Here is a 16,935-nt window from a genome sequence, read left to right on the forward strand (position 1 = left end):
AAATAAAACTAAAAATCTTAAATTTACAAGTAGACAAACCAATTTATTGAAACAAAAAAATAAAATTTCAATTAATTTGATAAAATTTTCAGTTTAACCAAATTCTACCCACCACAAATCTGGGAGAGCTTCACACAAAAATCTCTCACCTCATTCACTTCCTGCTAATTAATTAATAATTAACTGGCAGCGGGCGGAGCTCGCTCCCATCTCTTCCCCCGTGTTTCAGAGTTTCTCTGTCTCAGTCTCTCTCTCTCTCTCTCTCTTGCTATCTTTAATTTCGCGGTCATCCACACAATTCAATCCCAGTTACCCTGTAATTTACCTCTCTAGTCTCTACCTTCCCCATATGCTTCAATTATCTATATATACCCTTCTTCTAGCAGACTCCTTTCATTCATCTTTCTTGTTTCTTTCGTCTGCCTACTGATCCATTACCCTCTCTTTCTTCTACTACTTGATACTTCTGCTTTCTTGGTTTTATTCCTTTTAAGATTCTTTAGGCAGCCATGAATGCTTTAGCAGCTACGAACCGCAATTTTCGCCACGCCGCACGGATTCTTGGTTTGGACTCTAAAGTTGAAAAGAGTCTTTTGATCCCTTTCAGAGAGATCAAGGTTTAGTATAGCCGAGCCTTAGATTTGTTTCTTGTGTTATTATCTTCACTTCTCCAAGAAAGAAGCTCTCTCTCTTTTTTTTTTATGTTCTTGTGGCTTTTGATCAGGTAGAGTGCACGATCCCCAAAGATGATGGAACTCTGGTGTCGTACGTTGGATTCAGAGTGCAACATGATAATGCTCGTGGGCCTATGAAGGGAGGAATCAGATACCATCCTGAGGTATGTGATCACTGTTTTTTCCTGCTACTGTTGAAAAATTCGTTCGCATTACTTTTTCTTTAGGTCCTATCTGATTTGATTAAGACGTGTTGGGATTCTGAATGGGGATACAACGTTAGTTTTGTCTGGGTTCATTGTGATCCATCTGTTTGGTTTCGAATTCTTCCGGAAATAGAGGAGCATATGAATTAGTACAAGTTCTAGTTTGAAAATTATGCTCCTGTAATGCTTTTAGGTCTAAGAGAAATTGGAAGGGATTTTTTTTGTGGTGTTGTATCAACTACTAATTGCTGGTATTCCAATTAAAAATTTTATGGAGAAGTGAGGTATGTTGTCAAATTGGGTTTGTTGCTGTTGTTTCCTGCTGTGCCTTACGCTTCCGAACATCCACCTGCTTCTGTTTCCTGTTGTTGATGTTGTGTACAAATGAAATATAGCAAACCAAAACATCTTTTCTTCAATCCTTTCGGAACAAAAGACTGGGCGACCTTTTTTCTTGTTTTTCTTTTTGGTTCTTGATACATTATTTTGTGATTTTTATGATTTGGATTTTATTTTGATTACTTGAAGGTTGACCCTGATGAAGTAAATGCCCTGGCCCAACTAATGACATGGAAGACTGCTGTAGCAGACATTCCATATGGTGGAGCGAAAGGAGGGATTGGTTGCAGCCCAAGGGAATTAAGTTTAAGCGAGTTAGAACGACTAACCCGTGTCTTTACTCAGAAGATCCATGATCTCATTGGCATTCATACAGATGTTCCAGCGCCAGACATGGGCACTAATTCACAGGTAATTTTTCTTTATGTTCATTTTTATTGCGTCCAATTTTGATATATATATCATGCTAATTATGGCTAAATATGTAAACAGACCATGGCATGGATACTGGATGAATACTCAAAGTTTCATGGTCACTCTCCAGCTGTTGTGACAGGAAAGCCTATAGTAAGTGCTAAAACCTGCTTTTTGCAAGTTTGTTTTCTAAAATTTGAAATAGATATTTGGGAGCCCAGAGCCAAATAGAAGGATATATATATTTTTTCTTTCATCTCATGTTTAATTTGTTCTATTAGGATCTTGGCGGATCACTGGGTAGAGAGGCTGCAACTGGTCGTGGAGTTGTTTATGCTGCTGAAGCTTTGCTCGCTGAATATGGGAAATCCATTGAGGGTTTGACATTTGCTATTCAGGTAACTTGAAACTATATTTTAATTCTGAATTTGATTGCCAAGTAAATTAATTCATTCTGAGATTGTGATTTCATTGGAAATTGTTAATTAACTTCTTTTAGGGCTTTGGGAACGTTGGCTCCTGGGCAGCAAGGCTCATACATGAGAGAGGTGGAAAGGTTATTGCAGTTAGTGACATCAATGGTGCAATCAAGAACCCAAAAGGACTTGATATTCCAGAACTGCTTAGACATAAAGAAGCTACTGGCAGTTTAACAAATTTCCATGGTGGGGATTCTATGGATCCCGGTGAATTGCTGGTACATGAATGTGATGTCCTCATCCCATGTGCTTTAGGTGGAGTTCTGAACAGGTTTTTTCCCTTTGCCAAGCAACTTGTTCATTGCTTTTCAGTTTTCCTAGTAAAGTGCTGCATGTCTTTTACAATTTCTTCTGAGTTGTGTAATAGCCATTAACTTTATTCTATTGCTTGAGATATTTTTCTCTTTAAATAATAGAAACATGAAAATGCAGAAAATGTGTTTTCATTTATAATAGTTCTTCTGAATGTTAAGCATGATAATTGATATTTATGGTTAGAATCACAACTAACTTTGCGCACTTCCCTGTGCTTGTACTTTGAAGGGAAAATGCTGCAGATGTGAAGGCCAAGTTCATTGTAGAGGCTGCAAACCATCCTACTGATCCTGAAGCAGATGAGGTAACATTGCTCTTCTGCATTTGCTGTTTACAGAAGGGGAAAATTTTACATTTTTCTGATGAATGAGATTTTGATTTGCAGATTCTATCTAAGAAAGGAGTCGTAATACTTCCTGACATATATGCCAATGCTGGAGGTGTGACTGTCAGCTACTTTGAGTGGGTTCAGGTAACAATTCTTTTAAAGAGAAAAAAAAAGGGATACATGAGCTCCTCTTCTTGATATTGTTAGTATAGTACTAAAAAGTTTGAAGAGCATTTCTGCAGAATGAAACCATTTTTTCTTCTCAAAAGCTGTAATCTTTGAAACTTCAACTGAAACCTGAAAACCATATTGTAACATGTCTGAAATTTCTCCAAAAATTTGCAGAATATTCAAGGTTTCATGTGGGAAGAAGAACAGGTGAATAAGGAGCTGCGAAGGTACATGACTCGAGCCTTCCATAACATCAAGAACATGTGCAAGACACATGATTGCAATCTTCGAATGGGTGCCTTTACCCTTGGCGTAAACCGAGTTGCACGTGCCACTCTGTTAAGAGGATGGGAAGCATAAATCAAGTTTATTTTAGTCTCCAAGTTTGTGCTTTGCTTACCCTCTTCATCCTCAAATGTATCCGTACCTATAGCTGAAGGGGCTTTTTGCAAAATAAAATTTAAAAAAAAATATATTTTTTAAACCCTGGTTCGCGAGAAAAAATTTCTCGGATTAGGGTGAATAGCACTCTACCGCATTTTATAAGTATGGTAGGCTTTACCGTACTTATAAAATACGGTAGAGAGTGATTAATATAAAAAATAATTTTTTTTTTAAAAAAAATTCTATCGCACTTTTGCAGTGCGGTAGAATTTTATTTAAATTTATTTTTAATAATTAAAATTATACTGCAAGTTACAAGTGCGGTAGAATGTTAAATCTGAAATTTTGTAATGATTGAAATTAATTAATTTCTGTAATTTTCAATAATTGAATCTCAATTTACGTAACGTAAAGTGCGGTAATAATAGGGCGTAAAGTGCGGTAATAATAAGGTGTAATAGTAGGGTTTGTTTAATATATATTATATTAATTTTATTTATTTATTTATATATATATATGAAATTTATAGATAATTATAAAAATTATATTAATATTAATTATTTAATATAATTAAAATTTATATAATAATGATCATATATAAATTTATTTTAATAATTAAAATTACATATATATATATATAACATTATAATTATATTTATTTAAATATAATATCATAATTATATTTATTTTAAAAATAATATCATATATTTTATATTTATTTATAGAATTTATTATTTTTATTAGATTATATTTATAAATAAATAAATAAATATTTAAGAATCATAAAAATTTAAAAAAATACATATAAATAATTAAAATTATGGAATGTAATAAAAATAAAACAATATAATTAGAAATGACAAAATAAAAAAATAATGCTAATATGTCCCAAATGTCCTCCCGTGCCACGTGGACGTCCCTTTCGTTCACGTGGACGTCGAGTTCTATATGGCTGACGGTCACCACTTGTACCCTCACCTTCAGCAGCAGCAGGATTAATATTCAGATCAGGAGCTACCGAGCTCGGATCTCGTATTGCAGTGTAATGCGATGGTAAATAGATATCATCATATGCAAAAGTGGAGTACTGCTTTCCCGATGTGTACTGTACAAAATTGCCAGAGAATGGTTGTATGCCTAGGCTAGATGAAGGAATATCCACAGAATGGCTAGTAAAAAATGCATTAATGGAGCTACTATGTCGTGCAAAAACATCAAAAGTACTACCTATCGGGGTCTGCATCTAAAATGGATTATCTTGAATACCAACCTGCTGGAAGGACCACTGTGTCTGTGTTGGGGTTATATGAGGCGGTGGCATATAACTACCATGTGTCCACGTAGTATATTGTGATCCACCTTCTTGTGGAACACTAGGTCTTGCTAAAGACTGTCCAACCTCACCAAATGATCGATGAGTGTGGAATAAAACGGGTGCCGGAATGATGACATTTGCTGGGACAGTGGTATGTACATCAGCATCAGCTTGTTGGCGAGAGCTACGTCTACGCCTAGGCCTCCTCGGCGGGTCAACAGGCTTTTCAGGGTCATCTGGCATAGGTTGCGCCTGAGGTGCTGGCTGTGGTGGAGGTATCTCTGTTATTCGTTTCTCTTATTCCATGGCATAGAACATTGTTGTTGTTTGTCTTTCAATAATATCTGTGCCTGGATTAGGAAACTGTCGATTAATTAAATGTATATTCTCGATACCTTCCTCCTGTTGGCAAAACAATAATTAAACATTGATATGTTTAAAAAAAATAAACATATGAAAATGTAATGAATAATTAAATATTACCACTGTGCCAATAGCTGCACCACGATGCGATATCCATCGACGAGAAACTCGTCTATATCATTCGAGGTACTCTGAATGATAATGTAGTGGCTCATGTAATGGTGCTGCTTCAACCAACATTTGCCATCTATCTTCCCAAATGGCAATCCAATGTGCATGAATTGTAATCCAATTACTGTCGGATGATAATGGAGATGTGTTATGAAGGTCAGCTGGCTGGCGTGGTGGATGTGGTATTGGTTGTTGCATCCCGAATTGACGCAACACTCTATCAGGTTGATGCCATTCTACCACGTGGAAGCAGATCAAGGGAACCACTGCTCTCCAAATGTCACGTCCTTGCGTGCAATATAATGGCAATGATGCAAGGAGTTCATCGGAATATGGCTCCCATACCATCTGAAACGAAAAAAAAATATATTTATTAGAAATTTGTTAGAAATATCATAGTAATCGAGGTACATTCAATAATTCGTATTATACCTCTGGATCACCCATTCTGTCAAATTTATAGCGTATTTCTATCAAGACATGTGTTACGACTTGAGTGATACGTCGTGCATTACTCCACCTGAAAATATTATTAAAAAATATAAGAATTTAATATAAATGCGTAACATGCAAATCATAATAATGTCATAATAAGCATAAAATACTAACCGACTTTCCAGTGGAGCATCATTATGTGGGTCTCGTATATTTATAGATGGTGATATTGAAATAAATCGTTCTCATGCCCATATCTGCAGGATATGTAGAGCTCCACCTAATTGAGACACTCTCGGATCAGTGGCCCGACAAAGTTCTCGATATAACCAGGCAAGACAAGCTGAACCCCAACTATACATCCCTGCTCTATGTAAATTAGCAATTACAGGCAGAAACATTAGGTTCACCCTACTAGAATTGCTATCAGTAAATATGGAACCCCCAATGATCCGCAGAATGTAAGCACGGACATATCTCTGAACCACTTCTTCATCAGCATCATCTGGTAGCTTATTAAAATTTTCGACTAACCAACTTAATGGCTAGGGGTGAGCAGTATTCGGTTCAAACCGAAAAAACTGACCGAACCGAACCGATTTGAAATTTTGGTTCGGTTTTTTATATATTTCGGTTCAGTTCGGTTTTCAATTTCAAAAATTTCGGTTATTTCGGTTCGGTTCGGTTTTAATCAGAAAAAAACCGAAAAAACCGAACCGAACCGATTAGTAATAATAATATGTTTTTCCAATAATATATAGAAATTAAATCATATTAAAATTAAAATATTTTAATTAAATTTTAAAATATTAAAAATAAAGTGTAAAAAATAAAAAAATTATTAAAAATTGAAACCGATCAAACCGAACCGAACCAAATCGAATCAGACCGGTTTGGTTCGATTCGGTTTCTGACCAAAATCGGTTCGGTTCGGTTTTCATAAACACTCAAATTTCGGTTTTCGATTTATTCGGTTCGGTTCGATTTTGAACCGAATCGACCGAATGCTCACCCCTATTAATGGCAACGAGCTACCCCGCATAATATTAGCAGGAGGTACGAGTCCTAAAGTATCTTGACAGTACATCATCCAATTAATAATAGAATTACCTACAACAATATCTCCATCAATAGGTAGGCCGAAAATAACACCGATGTCCTGGAGAGTAATTGTACACTCTCCCACTAGCATCATAAATGTGTGTGTTTCAGGACACCATCTCTCAACCAGTGATGTAATTAAATGATGATCCAGCAAAAAGTAGCCTAATCTGACAGCGCCATAGAATCCAGAAATTCTGAAATAGGCTTCAATACGGGGGTGGAAATCCTGCTTCAAAACACTCGCAGATCGCCTACAAAGTAGTGGCTCATTTTCAATCTCCTCATTCCAAACCGACTGTGATCTATGAGACTGCTGTTGTGTCAATAAAGACTGGTCAAGATCCGGACTCGTGTAATCACGATAATTTTTTCTGCCTGTCATATCTGTGAAATAAAATATGAATAAATATGTCATAAATTGATGATAATTTTCATTAAAAACATAAGTACGAGTAACAAGCAATTTTATCAGAGAAGTCACATGCAATATTATAGTACATGTCATAATTTTCTAATATGTATGTATCAGAAGAAAGAGAAGCATGGTGATCGTAGAGAATATTATGTTGGTTTGAGAAGAGAGTGGAGTTTCAGGTTTGACGAATCAAACAAACTTATTGGTGATTTACAGTCATTGAGTGCTCCTATTATAAAACGTCACTCTCTTAACATGGCAAAGAATAATATAAGGGCATATGAAGAGAGCCTTCGTATCATTCGAAAAAAAAACAATAGATTGTTGCTTCGTCGTTGCAGGTTTTACATGTATAAATTGGCAAAAGAACAAGCAACTGCGATGGATCGTTAGCTCACATAAGCTGAGATAAGAAATATAATGAATAATCCAAATTATATATCTGATGAAGAGATGTCTGATGAAGAGTAAATGTTACCTTATGTTATCTACTGTCGCATTTTAATATTTGTGGTGGCAACTAATTGTATTGTTATGTTATTTACAATTATATGTATTATAAATTTAATACTCTAGTTGTAAAATACCACCTATTTATACGTATTTTAATACGATTATTTTCCTCTCGTATACGATATAATGCATTTCAGAGCTGATTAATATTATCGATTGACATATGAATCGCCTTTTTTCTTGGTACTTTAATATTTAGTGAACTAGCCTCCTCATGTAAAGTTATTGACTGAGCCACCCTATATGACCATTCAGATTTCATGATGTTGTGAACTTTTTCAAAATTATGCTGATTAGAATATAACGGATATATGAAATCATCATCCAGTGCCCAACAACGTCCTGTCATTCTAAAAATGTCACCTGGTGTGTATATCATAGCGGACATTGTACTATGCTTATGTTATATATTTTAATCACTAACAACTTAGATGTCAAAACACATTGCAAATATTTTACAAAATCATTATCATCAACACCCGTAAAAATAATATATATTTTAATTATTAATCTGTCTAATATTGAGAAATTATTAAATTACAGTCACATAAATCAGTTCAACAACGTCTGACGATACATGTTTGTTTATTATGACCATACTTTCCACATAGTACAATGGTTTTTAGAAGTTGAAGAAACCTTTGATGCCCTCCAGTCCATCTCGTTTTGAATTCTGCTACTTCTTGGTCGACCCTTTTTTCTAATTCTTTGCATATCAGGAATTAGAGGTTTACCGTCTGGTTCTGGCCAGTAATCAGAATGACCCAATGGATTGAACATACTGCCATAACATTTTAAAGTATGTTCCAATGTGTAGTATGCATCAACATATTGATCATAATCCATGGATTTCGACAGACAAGCTGCTATGGCGTGTGAAAATGGGATTCGCATCTCTTGAAACTTACCACAAGTGCATGTACCTTCTATTAATTTAACAACTTGCTTATTCCCGATGCCACTGGTATGAACTTCAAAAACTAAAGTTTCGTTACTAAATCGTGTCACCCGATGTCTTGCTGCTTTCATCTCGTTGTTTCTAATTATTTTTGCACATGCATGCGTAAAAGTGTGCCCCATTTGCATTTGATCCAAATACGTCGTGCGACGTATGTCAAAGTAGTTAGCACATTGGTAGAATATTTTTTCAACCATAGCTGTGACGGGCAATGCGTGAAATCCCTTCAACATCCCGTTGATAGATTCAATGGTATTTGTTGTTATGGATCCATATCTTTTTCCTCCATCATGTAACCGTGTCCATGTTTTTAAAGGTATTTTAAGGGCCAACTCAAATGTTTCAGGACTGACTTCTCGTATCTTATTCATGGCATCATAAAATTTTCGCTTCTGATTTTGATTAGCTGAAAGGTAAAAATACAAGTACTTAATGTATATATATTAAGCAGTAATTACGGACACATAAACGAATGACTTGTTTATATTGAAATTGAATCACTGACCTGCCGTGCGCAAAGCTTCCTTCATATCGGTATTCTTAAATTTTGTATTGTAATTGCTTAATATATGTCGAATGCAATATCCATGGTTGGCTGATGGGGGCTGCCACCAATCCTTTTGCATTGCCTTTTTAATCCCAATGTGTCTGTCGGATATAACACATAATTCTTCTCTGTCGATAACATATAATCGAAGACAATCCATGAACCATCCCCAGTTGTCACTATCCTCTTTTTCAACTAATGCAAATGCTAAAGGAAAAATCATATTATTTCCATCAAGTCCGGTTGCACAAAGAATACAACCACTATATTTCCCATATTAAAAAGTTCCGTCAACAAAGATGACTGGCCTACAAAATTTGAATCCTTTAATTGATTGTTGAAATGCCCAAAATATTCTATCAAACACTCTAACGTTCCCATCCAAACGACCTTCAATCCAGTGTGGATCATCTTCAATTGCGACAACTGTATCGGGATTGTAATTCACAATAGCATGCATGAACTTACGTAATCTCCCATATGATTCCTCCCATCCACCAAAAATCATTTCAATTGCAAATTGTTTTCCCATCTATGTTTTTTTATAGGACGATTCATATCCAACCTTATCTTTGATCTCAGCCTGAAAAGTGGCAACTTTCATATTTGGCTGTTGTTCGATCATGGGTAAGATAAATGCACAAATAAATCGAGAATCAAGGTGACTATGATCTTTACTAACAACTGCGTTTCTACATGTGTGCGGACCGTTATATCTTGTTATCTTCCAAACATCAGTATTTTCTTTACGGGATGCACAAAGATGCCATTGACAACCAGATAATTTGTCCTTACACTTGATCGAATAAGTCCTACTCTTAGTTTCATCATAATAAAATTGGTGATGTCACAGCATATGATACTCTTTAGCAGCAGCGATGACAGCCTTTCGAGATCTGAATATCATTCCTACAGAGAATTCTTTCGACTTATCCCAGAATAGATTCGATGGATCTTTTGCATAAGGATCGACTCTCATTACATCAGAGTCAATTTCAGAATACGGAGGTGGAAATATCAATGGTCTAATAGGATTTTCATATCCACTATTAAAACACATTGAAGAATTTATATCATAATCATCTCCATCATTAAATTGAACACCTAGAATGTCGTTTTCCTCGTCAATCCAAGGATCATCTCCATCTGTATCTAAATCATCAAGAAAATCAGTATCATCATCGTTTTCACCCTGGCCAACATCCTGTGTATTGTGCTGTAATTCATGACATGTTTCTATCCCTACAACCGGACAATTATCATCCCGAAGATTGTCTTCACCTTCACCCTCCATAACGATTGGACAACTAGTTGAAGGCCCAATACCTCCATCTTCTGTTCTATGATGACGAGATAAAAGATCTACATATAATACAATTGAATCTACTGGCCTGATTGTCGATATGTAGTCAAACATCATGTTCACATCTTCGTCATCACTTAGTTGTGCTAATCCATATTTAATAATACAATTATCCAACATCGGTTGTCTAAAAATAATCATTGTTATCATATTTTCATGCGTTGACAATTTCATGGCACGAACAATTTTAATCACTAATTCTTTATAATTCAATTTTTTTTCGATACGAAACATTCTAGACTGTCCACCAACATAATCATATCCAATATCAATATTAACTATGTGCCCATCCCAATACACTGTACCATAACGCGGAGTAGTCATTTTTTTTCCTAATAAAAGAAGAAGCTAAATACATATATATCATAACACCATCCATATTTGCTATATAAAAAAATCATCATTTCCTAATATTTTCTCAAAACAAAAAATTTACAACCAACATTTACAATTATAAATTTTCCCCGCTTTAATATTACCTTAATCTCTACAATTTTAGTCACAATAATATATTAAATTAATTTTTAAAATACTCTAATTTCATATTTATTATAAATAATATAAATTTATTTCCTCACAAAATATTACTTTAAAATTTAAAATCAAATATATCTAACTAAATAATTTTTTATCCATTTCCTAATATTTTCTATACACAAAAAATTCACAACAAAATTTACATTTATAAATTTTTCATATTTTAATCCCCATATATATTAAATTTCTTAAACAACTACATTTTTCAGATTAATTATAAATATTATAAATTTATTTCAACACTTTTTATTTCATTAATTTTTTAAATAAAATAAATCTAACTAAATAATTTTTTCCTAATTTTCTAATATTTTCCCTACACACAAAACTTACATTTATAAATTTTTCCTACTTTAATACTATATTAATCCCTACAATTTTGGTCACAACAACCTATGTATATTAAATTAATTTTTAAAAAATTAAATTTTCATATTTATTATGAATATTATAAATTTATTTCCCCACAAAACATTACTTTAAAATTTTAAATAATATATATCTCACTAAATAATTTTCTCATAATTTTCTAATATTTTCCCTATATAAAAAATTTTCATTTATAAATTTTCTCTACTTTAATACTACCTTAATCCCCACAATTTTGATAACAACAATCTATGTATATTAAATTAATTTTTTAAAAACTAAATTTTCATATTTATTATGAATATTATAAATTTATTTCCCCACAAAACATTACTTTAAAATTTTAAATAAAATATATCTAACTAAATGTTTCTTTTTTTAATTTCCTAATATTTTTTCAAAATAAAAAATTTACAACCAACATTTACAATTATAAATTTTCCCCACATTAATATTATCTTAATTTCTATAATTTTAGTCACAACAACCTATATATATTAAATTAATTTTTAAAATACTATAATTTCATATTTATTATAAATAATATAAATTTATTTCCTCACAAAATATTACTTTAAAATTTAAAATCAAATATATCTAACTAAATAATTTTTTATCCATTTCCTAATATTTTCTATATACAAAAAATTCACAACAAAATTTACATTTATAAATTTTTCATATTTTAATCCCTATATATATTAAATCTCTTAAACAACTACATTTTTCAGATTAATTATAAATATTATAAATTTATTTCAACGCTTTTTATTTCATTAATTTTTTAAATAAAATAAATCTAACTAAATAATTTTTTCCTAATTTTCTAATATTTTCCCTACACACAAAGTTTACATTTATAAATTTTCCCTACTTTAATACTATATTAATCCCTACAATTTTGGTCACAACAACCTATGTATATTAAATTAATTTTTAAAAAATTAAATTTTCATATTTATTATGAATATTATAAATTTATTTCCCCACAAAACATTACTTTAAAATTTTAAATAACATATATCTCACTAAATAATTTTCTCATAATTTTCTAATATTTTCCCTATATAAAAAATTTTCATTTATAAATTTTCTCTACTTTAATACTACCTTAATCCCTACAATTTTGATAACAACAATCTATGTATATTAAATTAATTTTTTAAAAACTAAATTTTCATATTTATTATGAATAATATAAATTTATTTTCCCACAAAACATTACTTTAAAATTTTAAATAAAATATATCTAACTAAATGTATCCAGAGCCGAAAGTGCCATGTTCAGCCTTCCTTTGCATGTTTTGCATGATTGTTTTGAGGGGTTTTAGGGGGTTTTTGGGGATGTTTTTAGAGTCATGTTCTAGTTATTTGGTCCCTCATTTGAGTCCACCTGTGTAGGTTTAGACCCGAGGAACTGAGAACCCCAGCAGTGAGTCAGCTGCTTCAGTCTTTGTCAGAGCTAGCTGAGGTGAGTAGAATAAACCTTTATGTTTTAAAGCAAATAAATTATTAAGTTTGAGCATGCTCATGCATCATGAATGCCATGTGATATCTTAAGTTGTTTGCATTAGAATTCACGAATATGTTGCATTGCATTCTATGATGTTGATGTGGATTGGTTATTGGATGATCCTTTAGTCCTCATATGATATGATGTGATATGGTACGGTATGTCATGGTATGAAAGTCCGGTTGACCCATTCTACGTCCCGACACTATGTAAGAGAAAGACCGGTTGACCCATTCTACGTCCCGGCACCTTGGAAATGTTATGTTATGATATGTTTAAGAGAAAGACCGGTTGACCCATTCTACGTCCCGGCACTTTGGAATGTAGAGGACTATTGGTGACAATACCATCCGTGATGTGATTTGTCTGTGATGTGTTGCATTCCATTATGGCATATGATTTAAATGTTTTATTATTCTGCTCACTAGGCTCTAGTAGCTCACCCCTCTCCCTAATCCCCCAGGTTTGCAGGTACGGGCTAGGCAGAGAAGACGAGATGAATGAAGTCATGTGTATGTAATAGATAGAATGTGGACATGATAAATTGTAAAATGTTGTAAAGTTATGAATAGTTATGTTATGTAATAAATGATATTGAGGATTAGAGGTTGTGCTTGACCTTATGTGTATGGTGATTGACCCTATGTGTATGGTGATTGACCCTATGTGTATGGTGATCCCTTTTGTATACATGATCTATGTTTTATGATGTTTATGTTCCACCAAACTTGTGTATGATGAGATGCCCCACTGAAGCATTTGATGAGAGCTCCAGTGTGGGATTTATGTTTATGTATATGTTTATGGGCATGTACAGGTTGAGCTTGGAAAAAGAAAAGTTCAAATTTTTATGTATGTTGTTGATCATGTATGGGATTAATCAGGTTTACAGGATGCATATCAGGCTTGCTACGGGTCCCGGCGGCCTTATGTCGATCTGGATCCTAGCGCCGGTAGCGGTCCGATTTTCGGGTCGTTACAGTTTCTTTTTCTAATTTCCTAATATTTTCTCAAAACAAAAAATTTACAACCAACATTTACAATTATAAATTTTCCCCACTTTAATATTATCTTAATCCCTACAATTTTATTCACAACAACCTATGTATATTAAATTAATTTTTAAAATACTATAATTTCATATTTATTATAAATAATATAAATTTATTTCCTCACAAAATATTACTTTAAAATTTAAATCAAATATATCTAACTAAATAATTTTTTATCCATTTCCTAATATTTTCTATACACAAAAAATTCACAACAAAATTTACATTTATAAATTTTTCATATTTTAATCCCTATATATATTAAATTTCTTAAACAACTACATTTTTCAGATTAATTATAAATATTATAAATTTATTTCACCACTTTTTATTTCATTAATTTTTTAAATAAAACAAATCTAACTAAATAATTTTTTTCTAACTTTCTAATATTTTCCCTACACACAAAATTTACATTTATAAATCTCCCTACTTTAATACTATATTAATCCCTACAATTTTGGTCACAACAACCTATTTATATTAAATTAATTTTTAAAAAATTAAATTTTCATATTTATTATGAATATTATAAATTTATTTCCCCACAAAGCATTACTTTAAAATTTTAAATAACATATATCTCACTAAATAATTTTCTCATAATTTTCTAATATTTTCCCTATATAAAAAATTTTCATTTATAAATTTTTCCCACTTTAATATTATCTTAATCCCTACAATTTTGGTCACAAGAATCTATGTATATTAAATTAATTTTTTAAAAACTAAATTTTCATATTTATTATGAATAATATAAATTTATTTTCCCACAAAACATTACTTTAAAATTTTAAATAAAATATATCTAATTAAATTTTTCTTTTTCTAATTTTCTAATATTTTCTCAAAACAAAAAATTTACAACCAACATTTACAATTATAAATTTTCTCCACTTTAATACTACCTTAATACCTATAATTTTATTCGCAACAACCTATGTATATTAAATTAATTTTTAAAATACTATAATTTCATATTTATTATAAATAATATAAATTTATTTCCTCACAAAATATTACTTTAAAATTTAAAATCAAATATATTTAACTAAATAATTTTTTATCCATTTCCTAATATTTTCTATACACAAAAAATTCACAACAAAATTTACATTTATAAATTTTTCATATTTTAATCCCTATATATATTAAATTTCTTAAATAACTACATTTTTCAGATTAATTATAAATATTATAAATTTATTTCACCACTTTTTATTTCATTAATTTTTTAAATAAAATAAATCTAACTAAATAATTTTTTCCTAATTTTCTAAAATTTTCCCTACACACAAAATTTACAACAACATTTACATTTATAAATTTTTTCCCACTTAAATACTACCTTAATTCCTACAATTTTACTCACAACAACTTATGTAAATTAAATTTTTTAAAAAATTAAATTTTCATATTTATTATGAATAATATAAATTTATTTCCCCACAAAACACCCTATTTTTTCATACATTTCTTTTTTATTTATCACATTACTATAAATCAGAAATTTTTTTCTCATTTTCTTATATTACTTTTTATAATTTTAAATAAATACAACTATGCATTTTTTTACTATTAATTACATACAAAATATAATTTTTTCAACAATATAAATATCTTACTAATTAATTAAATAAATAAAATAAATCATATTTTTATAAATAATATTTAATTATTTACTTGTATGAAAATCAATCAGAAATCTGAAGCGTCCACAAAGACTGTATGGAAATAGAAAAAATTACAAAATACAACATTTACATTTTATTAATAAATTTTTATTTATCTAAATTTTATAAAAAAAAAATATAAAACGTACCTTTTTTGTTGAAAATTTATTGAGATGGGTTGTATAGAGGGAGAAAATATTGAGAAAATTTTTTTTTGAGATGGGTTGAGAGAAATCTATAAGAAAACAAAAACAGTGAAATTTAGAGAGAAAAAAAATTGCACCATGGAGAGAAAATAAATATAAAGTTATGGAGCAGGGAACGTGGAGCAGGGAAGAAGGAGTAGAGAAGAAGACGGTGTTTTATAGTGGGTGGATTGGGATATTCACTCTGGTTCAGAAAAATTTTTTTTGCAAATCAGAGTTTAAGAAATATATATATATTTTTTAACTTTATTTTACAAAAAGCTCTAGCTGAAGAGGCAACTTGAAGCTGTTGCTACTTCTGCTAAAGTTTCATTTCTCTTCATTTGACAGAATCAAGTAGACTTTTTTTTTATCTTCTGTTAAACTTCTATTGACATGCCATTTGAAATAAAAACTTATAGATACTGTTTGATACTTTGATCTTTAGGCAACAGTGTTAACTTTACAAAATCTGATTATTGGATTATTTTGTCATTAATGCACTGTCAGATTTTTAATTAGTTTCTCAGCTCCTTGCCTCAGTTAGTTTTTGTTTCCTTTATAAAATTAAAGCCAATTTGCCAAGCTTGTTTTTTTTTTAAAAAAAGAAATTGATCACATATAAAATTAATTAATTAATTAAATACACCAACTAAGCCTAATTAATATACAATAATTTCTCCCCAATTCTTTTCTTTTCTCAATAGATGAAATTTCCCCCCAATTCATTCAAAAGAAAAACAAGTTTTGGATAAAAATATCAAGCGAAGCAGACAAAACAGCTGACAAAACTGGCCAGCGGGAGAGCCTGAGCCTACATTGGCTCCCACCAAACAAAGACCTGCATCATCCATAAGCATAATTCTAACCGCCCTCCAATCCCCATTCGATATATATGGTTCTTAAAACTGAAATATTTTTTTTATAAAAAAAATATAACCTAAAACCTTTTAACTTCAATTGTTTCCACAATTAAAATCCTCTATTTGTCGGTTATCAACTCATTTCACCGACTTTCTCTAGAGCTATGTTTTTGCAAGCCAAACTCAAACCTTTTAGTGGGGTTTAATGTTAAGAGAAAATACAAATGAAAGAAACTTGAAAATTGCAAA

The 16,935-nt window shown here is 31.1% G+C and overlaps 2 protein-coding genes across 3 annotated transcripts; one reads left to right on the forward strand and one right to left on the reverse strand.

Moving 5' to 3' along the window:
- Positions 1-152: 152 nt before the first annotated feature.
- Positions 153-3,405, forward strand: LOC110616552 (glutamate dehydrogenase 2). Of its 2 annotated transcripts, XM_021758951.2 has the most exons (9): positions 153-617; positions 725-838; positions 1,409-1,630; positions 1,712-1,786; positions 1,915-2,031; positions 2,133-2,383; positions 2,656-2,731; positions 2,813-2,899; positions 3,101-3,405. In XM_021758951.2, exons 1-9 carry the CDS (start codon positions 510-512, stop codon positions 3,284-3,286), a joined length of 1,236 nt encoding a protein of 411 aa, XP_021614643.1. In that variant the 5' UTR covers positions 153-509; the 3' UTR covers positions 3,287-3,405. The 2 variants fall into 2 exon arrangements, with proteins under 2 accessions (XP_021614643.1, XP_043813175.1); XM_043957240.1 differs by lacking the exons at positions 153-617; positions 725-838 and adding an exon at positions 914-1,256 and having other exon boundaries at positions 1,408-1,630.
- A 1,760-nt stretch (positions 3,406-5,165) lies between these two features.
- LOC110616505 (serine/threonine-protein phosphatase 7 long form homolog) lies at positions 5,166-5,872 on the reverse strand. The gene is made up of 2 exons (XM_021758882.2): positions 5,592-5,872; positions 5,166-5,507 (listed from the first exon to the last, which is right to left on the reverse strand). The coding sequence occupies exons 1-2, from the start codon at positions 5,604-5,606 to the stop codon at positions 5,166-5,168; spliced, it is 357 nt and encodes a 118-aa protein (XP_021614574.1). The 5' UTR covers positions 5,607-5,872.
- Positions 5,873-16,935: the final 11,063 nt, after the last annotated feature.

This window comes from Manihot esculenta, chromosome 6 (assembly GCF_001659605.2).
Source record: "Manihot esculenta cultivar AM560-2 chromosome 6, M.esculenta_v8, whole genome shotgun sequence".
Classification (NCBI taxonomy): Eukaryota; Viridiplantae; Streptophyta; class Magnoliopsida; order Malpighiales; family Euphorbiaceae; genus Manihot; species Manihot esculenta.